This window comes from Diceros bicornis, chromosome 3 (assembly GCF_020826845.1).
Source record: "Diceros bicornis minor isolate mBicDic1 chromosome 3, mDicBic1.mat.cur, whole genome shotgun sequence".
NCBI lineage: Eukaryota > Metazoa > Chordata > Mammalia > Perissodactyla > Rhinocerotidae > Diceros > Diceros bicornis.
This window is the reverse complement of record NC_080742.1, coordinates 29,453,544-29,468,565: the sequence shown is the minus strand read 5'-3', so window position 1 is coordinate 29,468,565 and position 15,022 is coordinate 29,453,544. Positions and strand designations below refer to the sequence as shown.

The window sequence follows — 15,022 nt, the reverse complement described above, 5'->3', positions numbered from 1 at the left end:
ACCTGTAGCCACCTGGCTTATAAAAAAAAAAATTTCAAGCTGTGATTTTAAATCAAGATACTTCCTATAGAGGCAACTTTATGTAGCCTAAATCGGGCACCAATTGATTTAACACTGGTTAATTATTTTCCTGACCAGATTACTAATGCATATACTCCCAGCTTTTAAACACATTAACCTTTTGAAGTGTCAAAGTTTTTACTCTCATTAGCCATCCAAAACAGTAAAAGAACATGAAGATACTTTTTTTCTATCAGAAACCTACAATAAATCAAAACTTAAGGAATACACTGAGTTGAACCATTCAGAGTAAAGAATAATTTTCCATGTCCTCAAAGTCTGGGCCAAAGAAATAACAACCATATCTAAAAGAATAAGAAAAAGATAACAAAATAACATATTTATCACTAACAATAAAGAAGGTAATTCCTAAAGTGGCCAACGCCTACATTAGCTTTTATCCTCTAAATTAAAAATCACTATTGCCAAATTAATTTCAATAAATGAATTTATATAATAGACTAGAATTCAAGCATTTATAAAAAGTATTATTCAAAATGAAATAGCCTGTATTATGAAATGTTCGGTGTGTTAAATATGGATACGTTACAACAACCACATATTCCAGAAACCCAATATCAAACACTTTCCCAGAAACTAAAACAAGGTCTCTATCTAATTAAGGACCAAGCTATTCAAACGGATTTAGGACCCCAGTTAATAATTTGAAAAAAATATACACTGAAAAACATAATCTTCAGGTTTCCTAGGTCATTTCCACTATATTATGTTATGCCATATTTTATTACATTTATAAAAATACAGAAGCATGTGAGTTGCAAGAAATAAAGTACTAATAATCAATAATAGTTTCAATTATACTATAAAATGTCAATCATAATATTACTTATTCTTACCTCTGAACTATAATCATCTGCTGTGGTTGAAATTTCACTTTCCAGCTAAAACAAAAAGTAAAAATTGATTATATTAAGGTCTTTTCTCCCCCTAAATATTGTACTTTTTTTATTATTAACTCATTACTAACGGTAACGTGATAGAAAACTCACATAAAAATATCACTAAAAAACTAGTAAAAATTACTCAAATCTTTAAAAATTTCACTCTGGTTATGAACCACAATGGCTATATAACATATCTAAAATTTATCACTAGGCATTTTTCTAAATATAAAAGTATCAAGAGGTACTTTCACACAGGGTCTTGTATACACTGCAAATCATTTGTAAGACAAAAGCACCAAATAAGATATCATTCCTCTAATTCTTATATCTCTTAAATAAAAGAAAGTCCTAAAATGTTAGTCAAAAAAGTTTAATTTCTTCAAAAAGAATCATCATCAAATCTTGATGCTAGAAAAGTAGTAACGTGAAGAAAAATAACAACCTTTGTTGTTATTAACTCCTCTGCACCTTACAAAGCACTTTCAAAGACATTCTTTTATCCTTGGGATTTGGGTATACAGCAAGTGGCTTTTCCAAGCTTCCCTAAGCTTAGAAGTACTAGGAAGAGTCAAGGAGGAAATCTAAAATTTCACTGTTCACCCTCTCATCTAATCTAAGAATCTCATTTTACAAGTTAGGAAACAAGACTTAGATATTTCACATTTTCATTCAACAAATATGAACCACCACCATCTCCTTTCTCATTTACACGTATGGAAATTTTATTCATCACTCAAGACCAAGTTCTAAGTCTACCTCCTCCATGATGTAGTAACTGATGCCAGTAATGAAAATAAGCTTACCCCTACTCTAAACGTCTGTAGCAGTGGTTCCTAACGGATGTGGCCCTCTTTTAAATCTAAAATATTTTCATAACACAAGCCCTCACCATTGATTCACTTATGCCTTTTAAATAGCTATTGATTAAATGCATACTGTGAACTGAAAACTATGGTACTGAGGATAAAATGGTGAACAAGACATTCTTTGCACTCAAAATACTAAAACTCTAGTAAAGAACCCAAATATTGATTTGTTATGCAGAAAAAGATAACAAATACATATGCAAATCAAATCAAGCACCAGAGTTGCCATATTATATTATTTAAAAGGTCCTGATTTCAATAAAAAATTGCAAAATACACAAAGAAAAAGGAAAGTATGGCTCATACACAAGAAAAACAACAGTCAGTAGAAACTGTCCCTGAGGAAACACACATACTGGACTTGAATAGACAAAGACTTTAGACCAGGTATTTTAAATATAGTTAAATAAGTGAAGAAAACAATATTTAAAAAACTAAAGAAAATTACAAGAATAACTCCTCATCAAATAGAGAATAACAATAAAAAGAAAGAACTTTTATAAAAGAACCAAAGAGAAATTCTGGAGTTAAAAGTAGAATAACTGAAATGAAAAATTCACTAGAGGGGCTTAACATCAGATTTGAGGAGGAAGAAGAAAGAATCAGCAAACTTCAATATAGTTCCATTGAAATTATCCAGTCTGAGGAAAAGAAGGAAGAAAAATGAGCAGAGCATCAGAGATATGTACAACAATATCGAACATACTAACATATTCATAACAAGAGACCCAGAAGGAGAGAAAAGAAACGGGCAGAAAAAATACTTGAAGATATTAATCTAACATATCCAAGATGCTCAACAAACTCAAGCAGGAAAAACTAAAAAAACATCCATTCTTATGAATAGCAAATCTCTACTGACATCTCTGACCTCTTAAATAAAGCTTAAATCCCTACATATCTAAATATTTCTGTTTCCACATAAATATGCCAGGGCACAATCCAAATTATAATCATCATCTGCCTTGTCCAACACTCTTTCTCCTAAACATCCCATCATTCTCTACTCCTGGTCTTAGTTGGTGGCTCCACCATCCTACCTACCACCCAATCCACTCAACTTCTCCCTCATCTCCTTATTCTGGAAAATTATATCCTTAAGGGGAGGAAGAAAATTAGCATTTATTGAGGACTTTCTACGGGCCAAGTGCAATCTCCTGCCCCTTACCAATACTACCACCCCATCCCCATCACTTTGTGATCCATTTAAAACTAAACTACCTATGGTTTCCAAATCACATCACACTGTTTCATGTCTTTTCAAATGCTGTTTCTTTGGCACCAAGGTTGCCTCTCCAACTTCTTTGCCTCTAAGCTAACTCTAACTTACACTTCAAGGCTCAGTTCTATTATCTCTTCCAGGAAACTTTCCCAAATAACACGCACAAGGCTGATTTGGGCGTTCTTTCAAATCATCGTACTCTAGGGTATCAAGTACACTGTTGCTAGCATAGCTCTAATCAGAGAACACGACCTATCTTACAAACTGCCTTCCCCACTAGACTGACTTCCTGAAAGGGCAGAGACTGCCATATTTACCTCTGTATCCTTGGTGCTCAATCCTTGGTATATTCTAATTGCTTAATAAATGTTCATTGAAATAAGCTCATAAAAATTGCACAGGATGCTAATGAGTGTTGACATACAACTTTCCACTTAGAACTTTAATGTTTAAAAATCTGGATAAATACTTACTTCAACAGAGAAAACGTGGTCATGTCTGATCATTTCTCCACCATGTAGGTTTCTCATTATTGTGGATTCAGGAGTCACAGCTGATCCTACTCTCTGAGAACTATTTACGTACATCTCGTCATTCTGTGATTGCTCAATATTCAAAGCTTGGTATGCTGACACATCATGTTTACTGCTTGAAGTTTTCTTCTTTTTTTTCTGCTTCTTAGAAAGATTCTGCCCATCAGATTGAGCTTTCCTTTGTCGAAACTGGGCAAGCTACAGAAAAAAAGAAATTGTCATTATTGTCAAACATAATTTTCCTTTATCACCACCAAGTAAAAATCACTTCTGGAGTTACTTTCTTTAAAAGAACAAACCATTGCTAAAATGATGACAAAATAAATGACAATTGTTACAGTCTTTAATATAAGAATAACTGTTGAATTGCAAAGAAATTAGGTATTTCTGAATACATGCTATTCAAATATTGAGAAGTAAGAAGTGAAAATGTCGTGTCTAAAGACAAAAATTTAGCCCAGAGTTGGATAGAATAAGGAAAACAAGTACTCTCATTCACTGTTTGATGAGAGTGTAATCTCTGGATGTGAGATTATATGAAACTATAGGAGCTCTAAATGCATTTGCTTTGTGGAATTTCTGGGACTTCTACTAATTTATACTAAATGTAATTAGTCCATGTAAAAAGAAAACAAATGATCATTGCAGGCTTATTTATTATGGGAAAAAATTAGAAATAATTTAAATAAAAATATCAAACAACAGTGCTTCCCATCCCTTAATCATTTTTACATATCATCATCAGGATTTTTGCCATATCCTAGTCATCCTTTATCATTTACTTAACATGTTTTAATTAGTGTACTTTTCTTATGTAAATTTATTTTAAAAGGAGACATTCTAACCCTGGTATAAATTAAAAGCCAGTATCACTTGTGATTTCTTTTTAAAAAATAGAAAACAAAAATGAATACAATGAAAAATAAAACTACACTATTACAATTTTAGTTATATATTATTGCTGAAGGTAATAAGAGAAATAGGCAAGTGTGGGAGGATATTAAGGATGTACGAGCATCAAACAGACTTTTGGCTTGCCATAAGCAGATGGACTTGAAACCTGGAATGGTAATAACTTTCCTACAATACTAACCAATGTTATTTAATACTGGATCAGGATATCATCTAAAATATCTTGTCACCAGCTAAAATCAGAAGTATGCATATACATACTTTGGGCAACATTGGATTAACTCAATTAAAATAATATTAATGCAAACCACTGTTAATAAAGATGTTTATGACATGGTAGTAGGTATAAAATAATATTGCGATATAATCTTTTTTAATAAAAGGAAAATTAGATGCATCTCTTTTAACAAAGACAAGGCAGGTCTCAGGCTCACAGTCTTCAATAACTCTAACTAGCTTGGATTTTAGCAACATTATACACACAGGCGTACACAAATCTGGAAGACTATGCCCATAATAACTTTGGTCTACCTCTGGATTTGAGATTACAGGTATTTTTCCTTGTGCTCATTCGAAATTTCCTTTTTTATGCAATAAATTTTCTAAATTTTTTATGAAGCAACTACTAATCACTGATTCCTAAATTTAATTTGAGTGCTTTGATGATTCCGAGAGGAGAGAGACAAAAGCAAAAGAACAGGGGTAAGCCCCTTATGCCTTAAAAAGAGGAAATATACCACCAGTATATTAATTATATAACTATTAATTAGACCCATTACAAAGATGGCCAATTAATTTCTTATGATACAAAGTATTAAAGCAATCTTAATAATGATGTTGATATCATTAACTATCAAAATATGTGACAAATATCAGAACCTACAGAATAACATACAGCATATTTATACTTATTTTGTCTGCTGTAGATGAAGAAAAGTATACAGATATGGAATGTTTACTTAATAAAGATGTCTAATTCATACATAAAAAATATCTAATCACTGCCCTTGTAGAATATAAAAATATATCACATTTAAATTTTTTTCTCAGTTATTTAGCAACTAGCCAGTTATTCTACCTCATGTCTGCTTAAGAAACAGATGCAAGACCAGTTGCCTCTATTTGTACATTATTAAGCTGCTGGAATGCATTTAAACTACTTTGGAGGATAGCAAATTCATTCTTAAAAATAAACCAACTGAAATAGTATTATATATTATCTGTAAATGGAATCAAAAGTCTAGGAACATCATTTTTAAAAGATTCCTCAGAGAATGCAAAACCAAGAAAAATAATGACATTCTTGATATTTATGCTCAATTTCAGAAACTTCTTAAAATTCCATGTCATTATACATTAGAAAATATATTCAGACAGCAGAAGATAGCAGGACAAAGATGAAGATTTTGTTTAAAATTCTAACCGTTGGGTTAAATATATATAATTTACATTTAATATTTACTTATATGTACAAATACATAACATAAAGGAGAAAACTAAAACTATATTATAAAGTTTGACTTTTTAAAAACACCTCTCTCTGAGACAACAGTATCCATTACTAAATGAACCCAAATGAAAAAGTTAATAATAGATAGATATGGAATAAAAGTAGAACGGTCCTATTATAGTGTTCAGAACAAATCACCTCTAAGGACATAAAATTACCAAGAGAATATTTTAGGCCTGTTACTGATTATATGAAGTTATATTATTTTTTCAGAACAATTAACCAGAAGGTAAACTCCATGAGGGTAAGGACTTTTGTTTTGTTCACTGTTATATATTCAAAGTCTACAACAGTACTCAATAAATAAATGTTGAGTGAAAAAAAGATAATTTATCTTTTATACAAAAGTCATCACTAAGCAATCGTTTTAAGCACTATTCCACAGAACCTGAGAATTAAGATGACATAACAGGCATATCTAATTCTACTATATAAACAAGTTCCATTGTCTCAGAATTAACATTAGCAATTAAATGACTTAAAAAACAAAATAATCCCTTTCACCATAATCTCTCTCCTCTACTAGGCCAAAAATACCACAACACACTAAATTCTCAAAAATAATGCCCACAATACCTTTTTAGTAAGAGTTCTGTTTTATAAAAATGTGAGAGAGGGAACAAGATTATCACATAAATCTAATTTCTGATAGTTATCAAAGCTATTTTTATTTTAAATCTAAAAAATGGCAAGCTAGCAGATAAGCAAAAATCAGAAACTACTCAATTAGTTAATCATCTGATACTGAAATGATATACTTTAAATTACTAGGAAAACATTTATTCTAAAACATGCTGAAAATTCAGACTACAGCCATCTGTGTTTGCTATTTGGAAGCCAATTATAAAAATGTTAACATATGTAGGCACAGAAATAGTTGCAAGATTTACTGGAAAGATATTATGTCCACATACACTTGTCTTTCAATACTGATTCAGATCTCAAACAAATACCTTACCCTGACCAGAACATGAATAAACGACTAAACAAAAATGACTGATAGGGGCCGGCCCCGTTGCTTAGCGGTTAAGTGTACGCACTCCACCGCTGGCGGCCTGGGTTCGGATCCAGGCACCCACCGATGCACCCCTTGTCCAGCCATGCTGAGGTGGCATCCCACATACAGCAACTAGCAGGATGTGCAACTATGACATACAACTATCTACTGGGGCTTTGGGGAGAAAAAGGGGAAAAAAAAGGAGGAGGATTGGCAATAGATGTTAGCTCAGGGCCGGTCTTCCTCAGCAAAAAGAGGAGGATTGGCATGCATGTTAGCTCAGGGCTGATCTTCCTCACAAAAAAAAAAAAAAAAAAAAGACTGATAATTTATTTCTTAACATTTAAAACTTTACAAACATCATTGTCAATAAAACAAGGAATTTTAAAAATGCTATATAAAAACATGCCACGCTTTTATAATGTCACTTCAAAAAAACTACTAATTGAAATCTGTTTTGTTTCTTGAGTGTTCACTGAGTGTTGACAACAACATGGTGCTAGACATGAGTTAAAATATACGGTCCTAGTAGTAGGATCTTTTAGCCAATCGATTACTTCACTGAGTTGTGAGAAACACATAAGATAAAAAGTTAGTGTACAACTTCATAAACTCCACAGTCCTATATATCTCTAGGGAGGTGGTATGAGAACCTCTCCTGTCCTGATTTTCTCAAAGAAGGCTTTCTGTAAGAGGTGTGGTTGTAGAGTTTTATATCTGTGAAGGCATATGACAGGGTATTAAGAAGTTCGTTTATTTAACAAACATTTATTGACCCCCTATCACGTGTCCAGCCCTGTGCTAAAGGCAGGGCAGGTAGTGATGAATCAAATAGATACAAACCCTACTCCTAGGAATTGTAATCCAGGTAGGAAGAACAAATTAAACAAATATAGATAAACACAGGAATATATCATTTCAAGAGAAAAGAAGTGTTTTAAAGAAAAAGTATAGGTACTAAAGAAAGCCTACAACAGAAAGACTTATTTTGGATGAGGATATGGGGAGAAGCCAGGAAATATCTTACTGAGAAAAGAATGTGGAAGCTGAGATTTGAAGACAAATATGAGTTACTTGCCCAAGATCATAATCACTACATGGTAAAATAGAACATGAACATCTGACTCCAAATCCAGTACACTTTCCATTACACCAGTCTGTGTTCCGTGCATTCTGAGCTCTCTCTTCCTTCATTTGTCATTATACTTCAAATCCTAGAGCACTCAGTTAAAGGCATGAACAAATGAAATCACTAAATCAACAAGTACTTTTTTGACAAAACTGAAGGAAAAAATACACACACAACAACACAGACACACCTCTCAAAGAGAATACCATAAAATATTTTTAAACTGTTATCTAGTCTTGTCAGTTTTCAAAAATAGCTGTAAGTAGAGCTATTTTCTATGTTTTTGCTGTAGAAAATTTTTAAAATCTGAATTAATTCTAATTATGATAACTATTTGTACTTGTCAGTGTTGCCTTTAAACCTTTTTATTATTCCTTGATGAATATTGCATAAGAATGCTGTATAAACTATTACAACAAAACTCCAGGGGCCTAACTATGGAAATGAAAAGATTACAAGAGCTGACCCAGAGACAATTTGTATGCAAAGCTGAAGCCAGGCAACTGAAAGCAAAGACGACAAAAGTAACATTTTAAGGATGTTCTGAAGCATATTTTCCAACAATATCACAAAGATACAAACTGCAGGAAAATAACAGTGCCAAATAGACCCCAGGAAATCAGATACAGAAAAGACCACAAGACTTTACATTATTGAGCCATCAAGTCTTATTTATATCCTATAATCTCATTCAATGCAGATTTTTTCTTAAGTTTGGGAACACCTTCTTGTCTAAGAAGAAAACAGATTCTGCAGCCTGAGGAATCATCTTAATTTTGCATGTTTTAACACATTTCATTGTCTGGCACATAGTAGGCACAAATATTTGTTGAATGAAAAGAATGTTTCAAAAAGGATACAGATTACATATAATAGAGTACTGGACTGTTATGTCTACAGAGATTGTAATCAGCTAGCTATGTGACAGTGGACAAGACACTTAACCTTGGCAGAATCAAGTTTCTTCAACTGTAAAATGAAGAGGTAGATTAAAAGGATCTTTTAAGATTTCTTCCAGTCTTAAGGGCTTTTATGGAGAATTTTGTTTTCAATAGTTCCCTTTCCTTTCTCCTCTCCCTACTCTCACTTAATTAATAAAGGAGAAAAACTAGAATTCTACATAATAAAAAGTTTTTTTTAAACTGTTGCTTGAAATAACAGTTCAATAAACAGTATCTATTACTAAATAATTCTAAATGGAAAGAGACGATAGATACAGAATAAAAAGTGGAATGATTATATTACAGTGTTTAGAACGAATCTCTTCTAAGTACATAAAATTATCAAAATATTGTTTTAAGCTCATGTTACTGATTATATGAAGTCAAATTATTATTCCAGAACAAATAACTAGAAGGTAAGCTCCAGGAGAGCAGGGATTTTTAATCAAAATCAAAGCCTATATAATACTCTTCAGTCTTGAACAGTGCCAGAATATAGGTTCTCAAAAAATGTCTGTTGAGTAAAAAAAAAGATAATTTATTTGTTACAGAAAAGAGGCTCCACCATGCAATAATTTTAGGCATTATTCCTCAAAACTTCAGAATACCTGCATAGTTCCTTTAAAAAAAAAACCCAACACAAAACAAAACTGATAAATCAGGCCCATGGTTACATTACTGCACAACCATACGATGTAATATGATGTAGCTGTCAAAAATAATGTTTTCAAAAAATTTTACTGTGGGAAAATGCTCTCAATATAAAGTCTGGGGAAAAAAGGCCAAAATTGCATACTGAGTATGACTGAAGTTTAAAAATATACTTACACATAGAAACAAAGAATCAACAAACTATTAATAGTGATTACTTGTAAGTTGGAGACTATGGGTGATTGTTTTTTTCTTTAAAGATCTTTATTGCTCCGCCCCCCCCACAGATCTGCAAAGAATATTCACTAATGAAATTATCACAGACTGATATGTTAATATCACTTGTAAAAGGATATAATACAACTACACATCCAATCCACCAGAAATCTCATCCCAAAAGACAAGAATAAGGCAGAAGCCCCAGGAATATGCCGTCCCGGGGCCTGGTCTCTTTCATCAGCTTCTCCAGACATCTTGACCACAACCCATGGGCAGAACTGCCAGCACTGACAGGTCATTACACCTCACTGTTCAGATGTTACCTGCCTCTGTTTCATTTCACTGGCACCTCAGTTATTGCTAACAATGAACAGTGAGAAGAAAGGCACTTTGCCCCAAACTTATCTAGTCTCTGCATATTATGAAGCCTAATATCATTAAAAATAAATAAATAAAAAATAGCAGTGCACATTTCATATAAAGGAGAATCCCTAAAACAAGGTCCATGTGTAACAGATGCTCTCTCCCAGCAGCATAAAAACATGCCAGTTTATCATCTGAGGTTTATTCATTTATAAGCCATAGGACTATTATTCCCTCTGATACACATATATTTTTTTGCATGAAATACTGACTTAAAAATAAAAGAATTGCTACATCTGGTCCGTTCAATCGTCCATCCTGTCAGGTATCTAGTGTTCATCAACAGCTCCAAGGGACATCTGTCAGAGATCATTTATGCAATGAAACCGGGTGTATAATAAACAGACAATAACACACAAATATTTGTTTTGGCTTCACCTACTCTTCCTATGCCATTCCCCAACGTGGTCACTACTCCCCAAGGACTGAAAAACCATGAGGTCATGATCTCTGCACCCTCTGGGCCCTTGGCACATGCTGGGCATCAGAAGACTGACAAAAGTTAACACAGCAGCAGTGTTTGTAATAGTTAAAAAAAACAAAACAAAACATGGAAACAACCCAAATACTCATTGATATGAGAATGGATACTGAGGTAAATTTCTATAATGAAATACTATGCAGGTGTAAACATCTTACACATAATATTGAACAAAAAGCAAATCACTAAAGACTGCTTACAACATGATACCATTAATTTCAAAAACAGGAAAAATAATATATTGTTTATTGTATACATATGTGGTATATAAAAGCAAGGCAATGATAAACAAAATGCAGAATTTAAGTTACCTGAGGTGGTGAGGGGATGGGATTAGACTGGGAAAGGTTTCAAATGTATTTGAACACATATATCTCTCTTTTTTTACTCTAGATAACATTGTTTATAACATAATATAAAGTTCAGGTGTATATCTTATAATTCAACTTCTATATACACTACATTGTGTTCACCACCAAAAGTCTAGTTTCCACCTGTCACTATACAAATGTCCCCCTTTACCCCTTTTTCCTTCCCCCCCAACCCCTTTCCCCTTTGATAACCACCAATCTGTTCTCTGTGTCTATGTGTTTGTTTGTTGTTGTTTCTTATCTTCCACATGAGTGAAATCATACAATATTTATCTTTCTCCATCTAACTTACTTTGTCTAGCATAATACCTTTAAGATCCATCCATGATGTCACAAATGGCATGATTTCATTCTTTTCTATGGCTGAGTAGTATTCCATTGAATATACATATACCATATCTTCTTTATCCATTCATCTGTCAGTGGGCACTTGGGTTGTTTCCAGGTCTTGGCTATTGTAAATAATGCTGCAATGAATATAGGGGTGCACATATCTTTTCGAATTAGTGTTTACATGCTCTTTGGATAAATACCCAGAAGTGGAATAGCTGGATCATATGGTAGTTCCATTTTAACTTCAATTCTCCATACTGTTTCCCAAAGAGGCTGCACCAATTTCCATTCCCATCAGCAGTGTATGAGGGTTCCCTTTTCTCCACATCCTCTCCAACACTTATTATTTCTTGTCTTTTTAATAATAGCCATTCTGATGGGCATGAGGCGATAACTCATTGTGCTTTTGACTTGCATTTCCCTAATAATTAGTGAGGCTGAACATCTTTTCATGTGCCTGTTGGCCATATGTGTATCTTCTTTGGAAAAATGTTTGTTCATATCCTCTGCCCATTTTTCAATCAGGTGTGTTTTTTTGTTGTTGAGTTGTATGAGTTTATATATTTTGGATATTAATCCCTTATCAGACATATGATTTACAATATCTCCTCCCAATTAGTGGGTTGTTTTTGTTGATGGTTTCCTTTGTTGTGCAGAAGCTTTTTAATTGGATGTAGTCCCATTTGTTTATTTTTCCTTCTGTCTCCCTTGCCTGAGGAGACATATCCAAAAAGATATTGCTAAGACTGATATCAAAGAGCATACTGCCTATGTTTTCTTCTAGGAGTTTTATGGTTTCAGCTTTTAAAGAATTTAATCCATTTTGAGTTAAATTTTTGTGTATGGTGTAAGACAGTGGTCTACTTTTATTCTTTTGCATGTGGCTATGCAGTTTTCCTAGCACCATTTATTGAAGAGTCTTTTCTTTCTCCATTGTATATTCTTGGCTCCTTTGTTGAATATTAGTTGACCATAAATGCGTAGGTTTATTTCTGAGCTCTTAATTGTGTTCCACTCATCTAGGTGTCTGTTTCTGTGCCAGTACCATGCTGTTTCAATTACTGTAGCTTTGTAGTATACTTTGAAGTCAGGGAGTATGATATCTCCAGCTTTGTTCTTTTTTCTCAGGATTGCTTGGGCTATTTGGGGTCTTTTATTGTTCCATATAAATTTTAGGATTCTTTGTTCTATTTCTTTGAAAAATGTCATTGGGACTTTGATAGGGATTACACTGAATCTGTAGATTCCTTTAGGTAACGTGGACATTTTAACTATCTTAATTCTTCCAATCCATGAGCATGGAATATCTTTCTATTTCTTTGTGTATTCTTCCATTCCTTTTAACAATGTCTTAAAGTTTTCAGTGTACAGCTCTTTCAAGTCCTTGGTTAAAATTTACTTCTATTTTATTCTTTTTGTTGTGATTATAAATGAGATTGTATTCTTGATTTTTCTCTTTCTGCTGGCTCATTGTTAGTGTATAGAAATGCAACTGATTTTTCTATGTTGATTTTGTACCCTGCAACTTTACTGTATTCATTTATTTTTTTTCTAATAGTTCTTTTGTGAATTCTTTAGGGTTTTCTATATATATAACATCATGTCATCAGCAAATAGTGACAGTTTTACTTCTTCCTTTCCAACTGGATACATTTTATTTCTTTTTCTTACCTAATCACTCTGGCTATGACTTCCAATACTATGCTGAATAGGAGTGGTGAGAGTGGGAATCCTTGTCTTGTTCCTGTTCTTGAGAGATAGCTTTCAGTTTTTCACTGTTGAGTATGATACTAGCTGTGGGTTTGTCATAGATGGCCTTGATTATGTAGAGGTACTTTCCTTCTATACCCATTTTATTGAGTCTTTATCATAAATGGATGCTGAATCTTGTCAAATGCTTTCTCTGCATCGATTGAGATGACAATGTGACTTTTAGTCTTCATTTTGTTAATGTGGTATATCACACTGATTGATTTCTGGATGTTGAACCATCGCTGCATCCCTGGAATAAATCCCACTTGATCGTGGTGTATGATCCCTCTAATGTGTTGTTGTATTTGTTTCACTAATATTTTGTTGAGGATTTTGGCATCTATGTTCATCAGTGATGTTGGCCTATAATTTTCTTTTGTTGTGTTGTCCTTATCTGGTTTTGGTATCAGGGTAATGTCAGCCTCGTAGAATGAGTTAGGAAGTCTCTCCTCTTCAATTTTTGGAAGAGTTTGAGAAGGACAGGTAAATGTTCTTTCAATGTTGGATAGAATTCACCAGAGAAGCTATCTGGTCCTCAACTTTTGTCTTTGGGGAGCTTTTTGATTACTGATTCAATCTCTTTATTAGTGATTGGTCTATTCAGATTCTCTATTTCTTCTTGATTCAGTTTTGGAAGGTTGTATAATTCTAAGAATTTATCCATTTCCTCTAGGTTATCCAACTTGTTGGTGTATAGCCTTTCATATTATTCTCTTATAATCCTTTGTATTTCTGTGGTATCCATTGTAATCTCTCCTCTTTCTTTTCTAATTTTATTTATTGAGCCTTCTCTCTCTCTTTTTTTATAAATCTATCTAGCTAAAGGTTTGTCAATTTTGTTTATCTTTGCAAAGAGCCAGCTCTTAGTCTCACTGCTTTTTCCTACTGTCCTTTTAGTCTCTATTTCACTTATTTCCACTCTGATTTTTACTATTTCTTTCCTTCTACTGACTCTGGGCTTCCTTTGTTCTTCTTTCTCTAGTTCCTTTAGGTGTAACGTTACATTGTTTGCGATTTTTCTTGTTTCTTGAAGTAGACCTATATTGCTATAAACTTCCCTCTGAGTACTGTTTTTGTTGCATTCCACAGACTTTGGTATGTTGTGTTTTCATTTCGATTTGTCTCCAGGTATTTTTTGATTTCTCCATTGATCCAACAGTTGTTCAGTGGCATGTTGTTTCATGTCCACATATTTGTGACTTTTCCAGCTTTCTTCTTGTAGCTGATTTCTAGTTTTATACCATTGTGGTCAGAAAAGATGCCTGATATGATTTCAATCTTCTTAAATTTATTGAGACTTGTTTTTTTCCCCCAACATACGGTCTATCTTTGAGAAGTTTCCATGTGCACTTGAGAAGAATGTATATTTGGCTGCTTTGGGATGGAATGTTCTATACATATCTATTAAGTCCATCTGGTCTAATGTTTAAGGCTGATGTTTCCTTGTTGACTTTCTGTCTGGATAATCTGTTCATTGATGTAAGTTGGATATTAAAGTTCCCTACTATTATTGTGTTGCTGTCAATTTCTCCCTTCAGGTTTGTTAATAGTTGCTTTCTATACTTTGGTGCTCCTATGTTAGGAGCATATATATTAATAAATGTTATGTCTTCTTGATGGATTGTCCCCTTTATCACTATATAATGTCCATCTTTGTCTCTTGTTATCTTCTTTGGCTTAAGGTCTATTTTATCTGATATAAGCATAGCTACACCTA

The 15,022-nt window shown here is 33.2% G+C and overlaps 1 protein-coding gene across 15 annotated transcripts in view; it reads right to left on the bottom strand.

Moving 5' to 3' along the window:
- The window catches only part of AKAP9 (A-kinase anchoring protein 9), a 150,731-nt gene that overhangs the window by 119,591 nt on the left and 16,118 nt on the right, over window positions 1-15,022 (bottom strand). For all 15 annotated transcript variants that reach the window (XM_058525336.1, XM_058525346.1, XM_058525365.1 and 12 more), the window contains 2 exons: window positions 3,527-3,784; window positions 918-962 (listed from right to left, as the gene is read on the bottom strand). In XM_058525336.1, coding sequence (XP_058381319.1) covers window positions 918-962; window positions 3,527-3,784 — 303 coding nt within the window. The remainder of the gene's footprint in view (window positions 1-917; window positions 963-3,526; window positions 3,785-15,022) is intronic.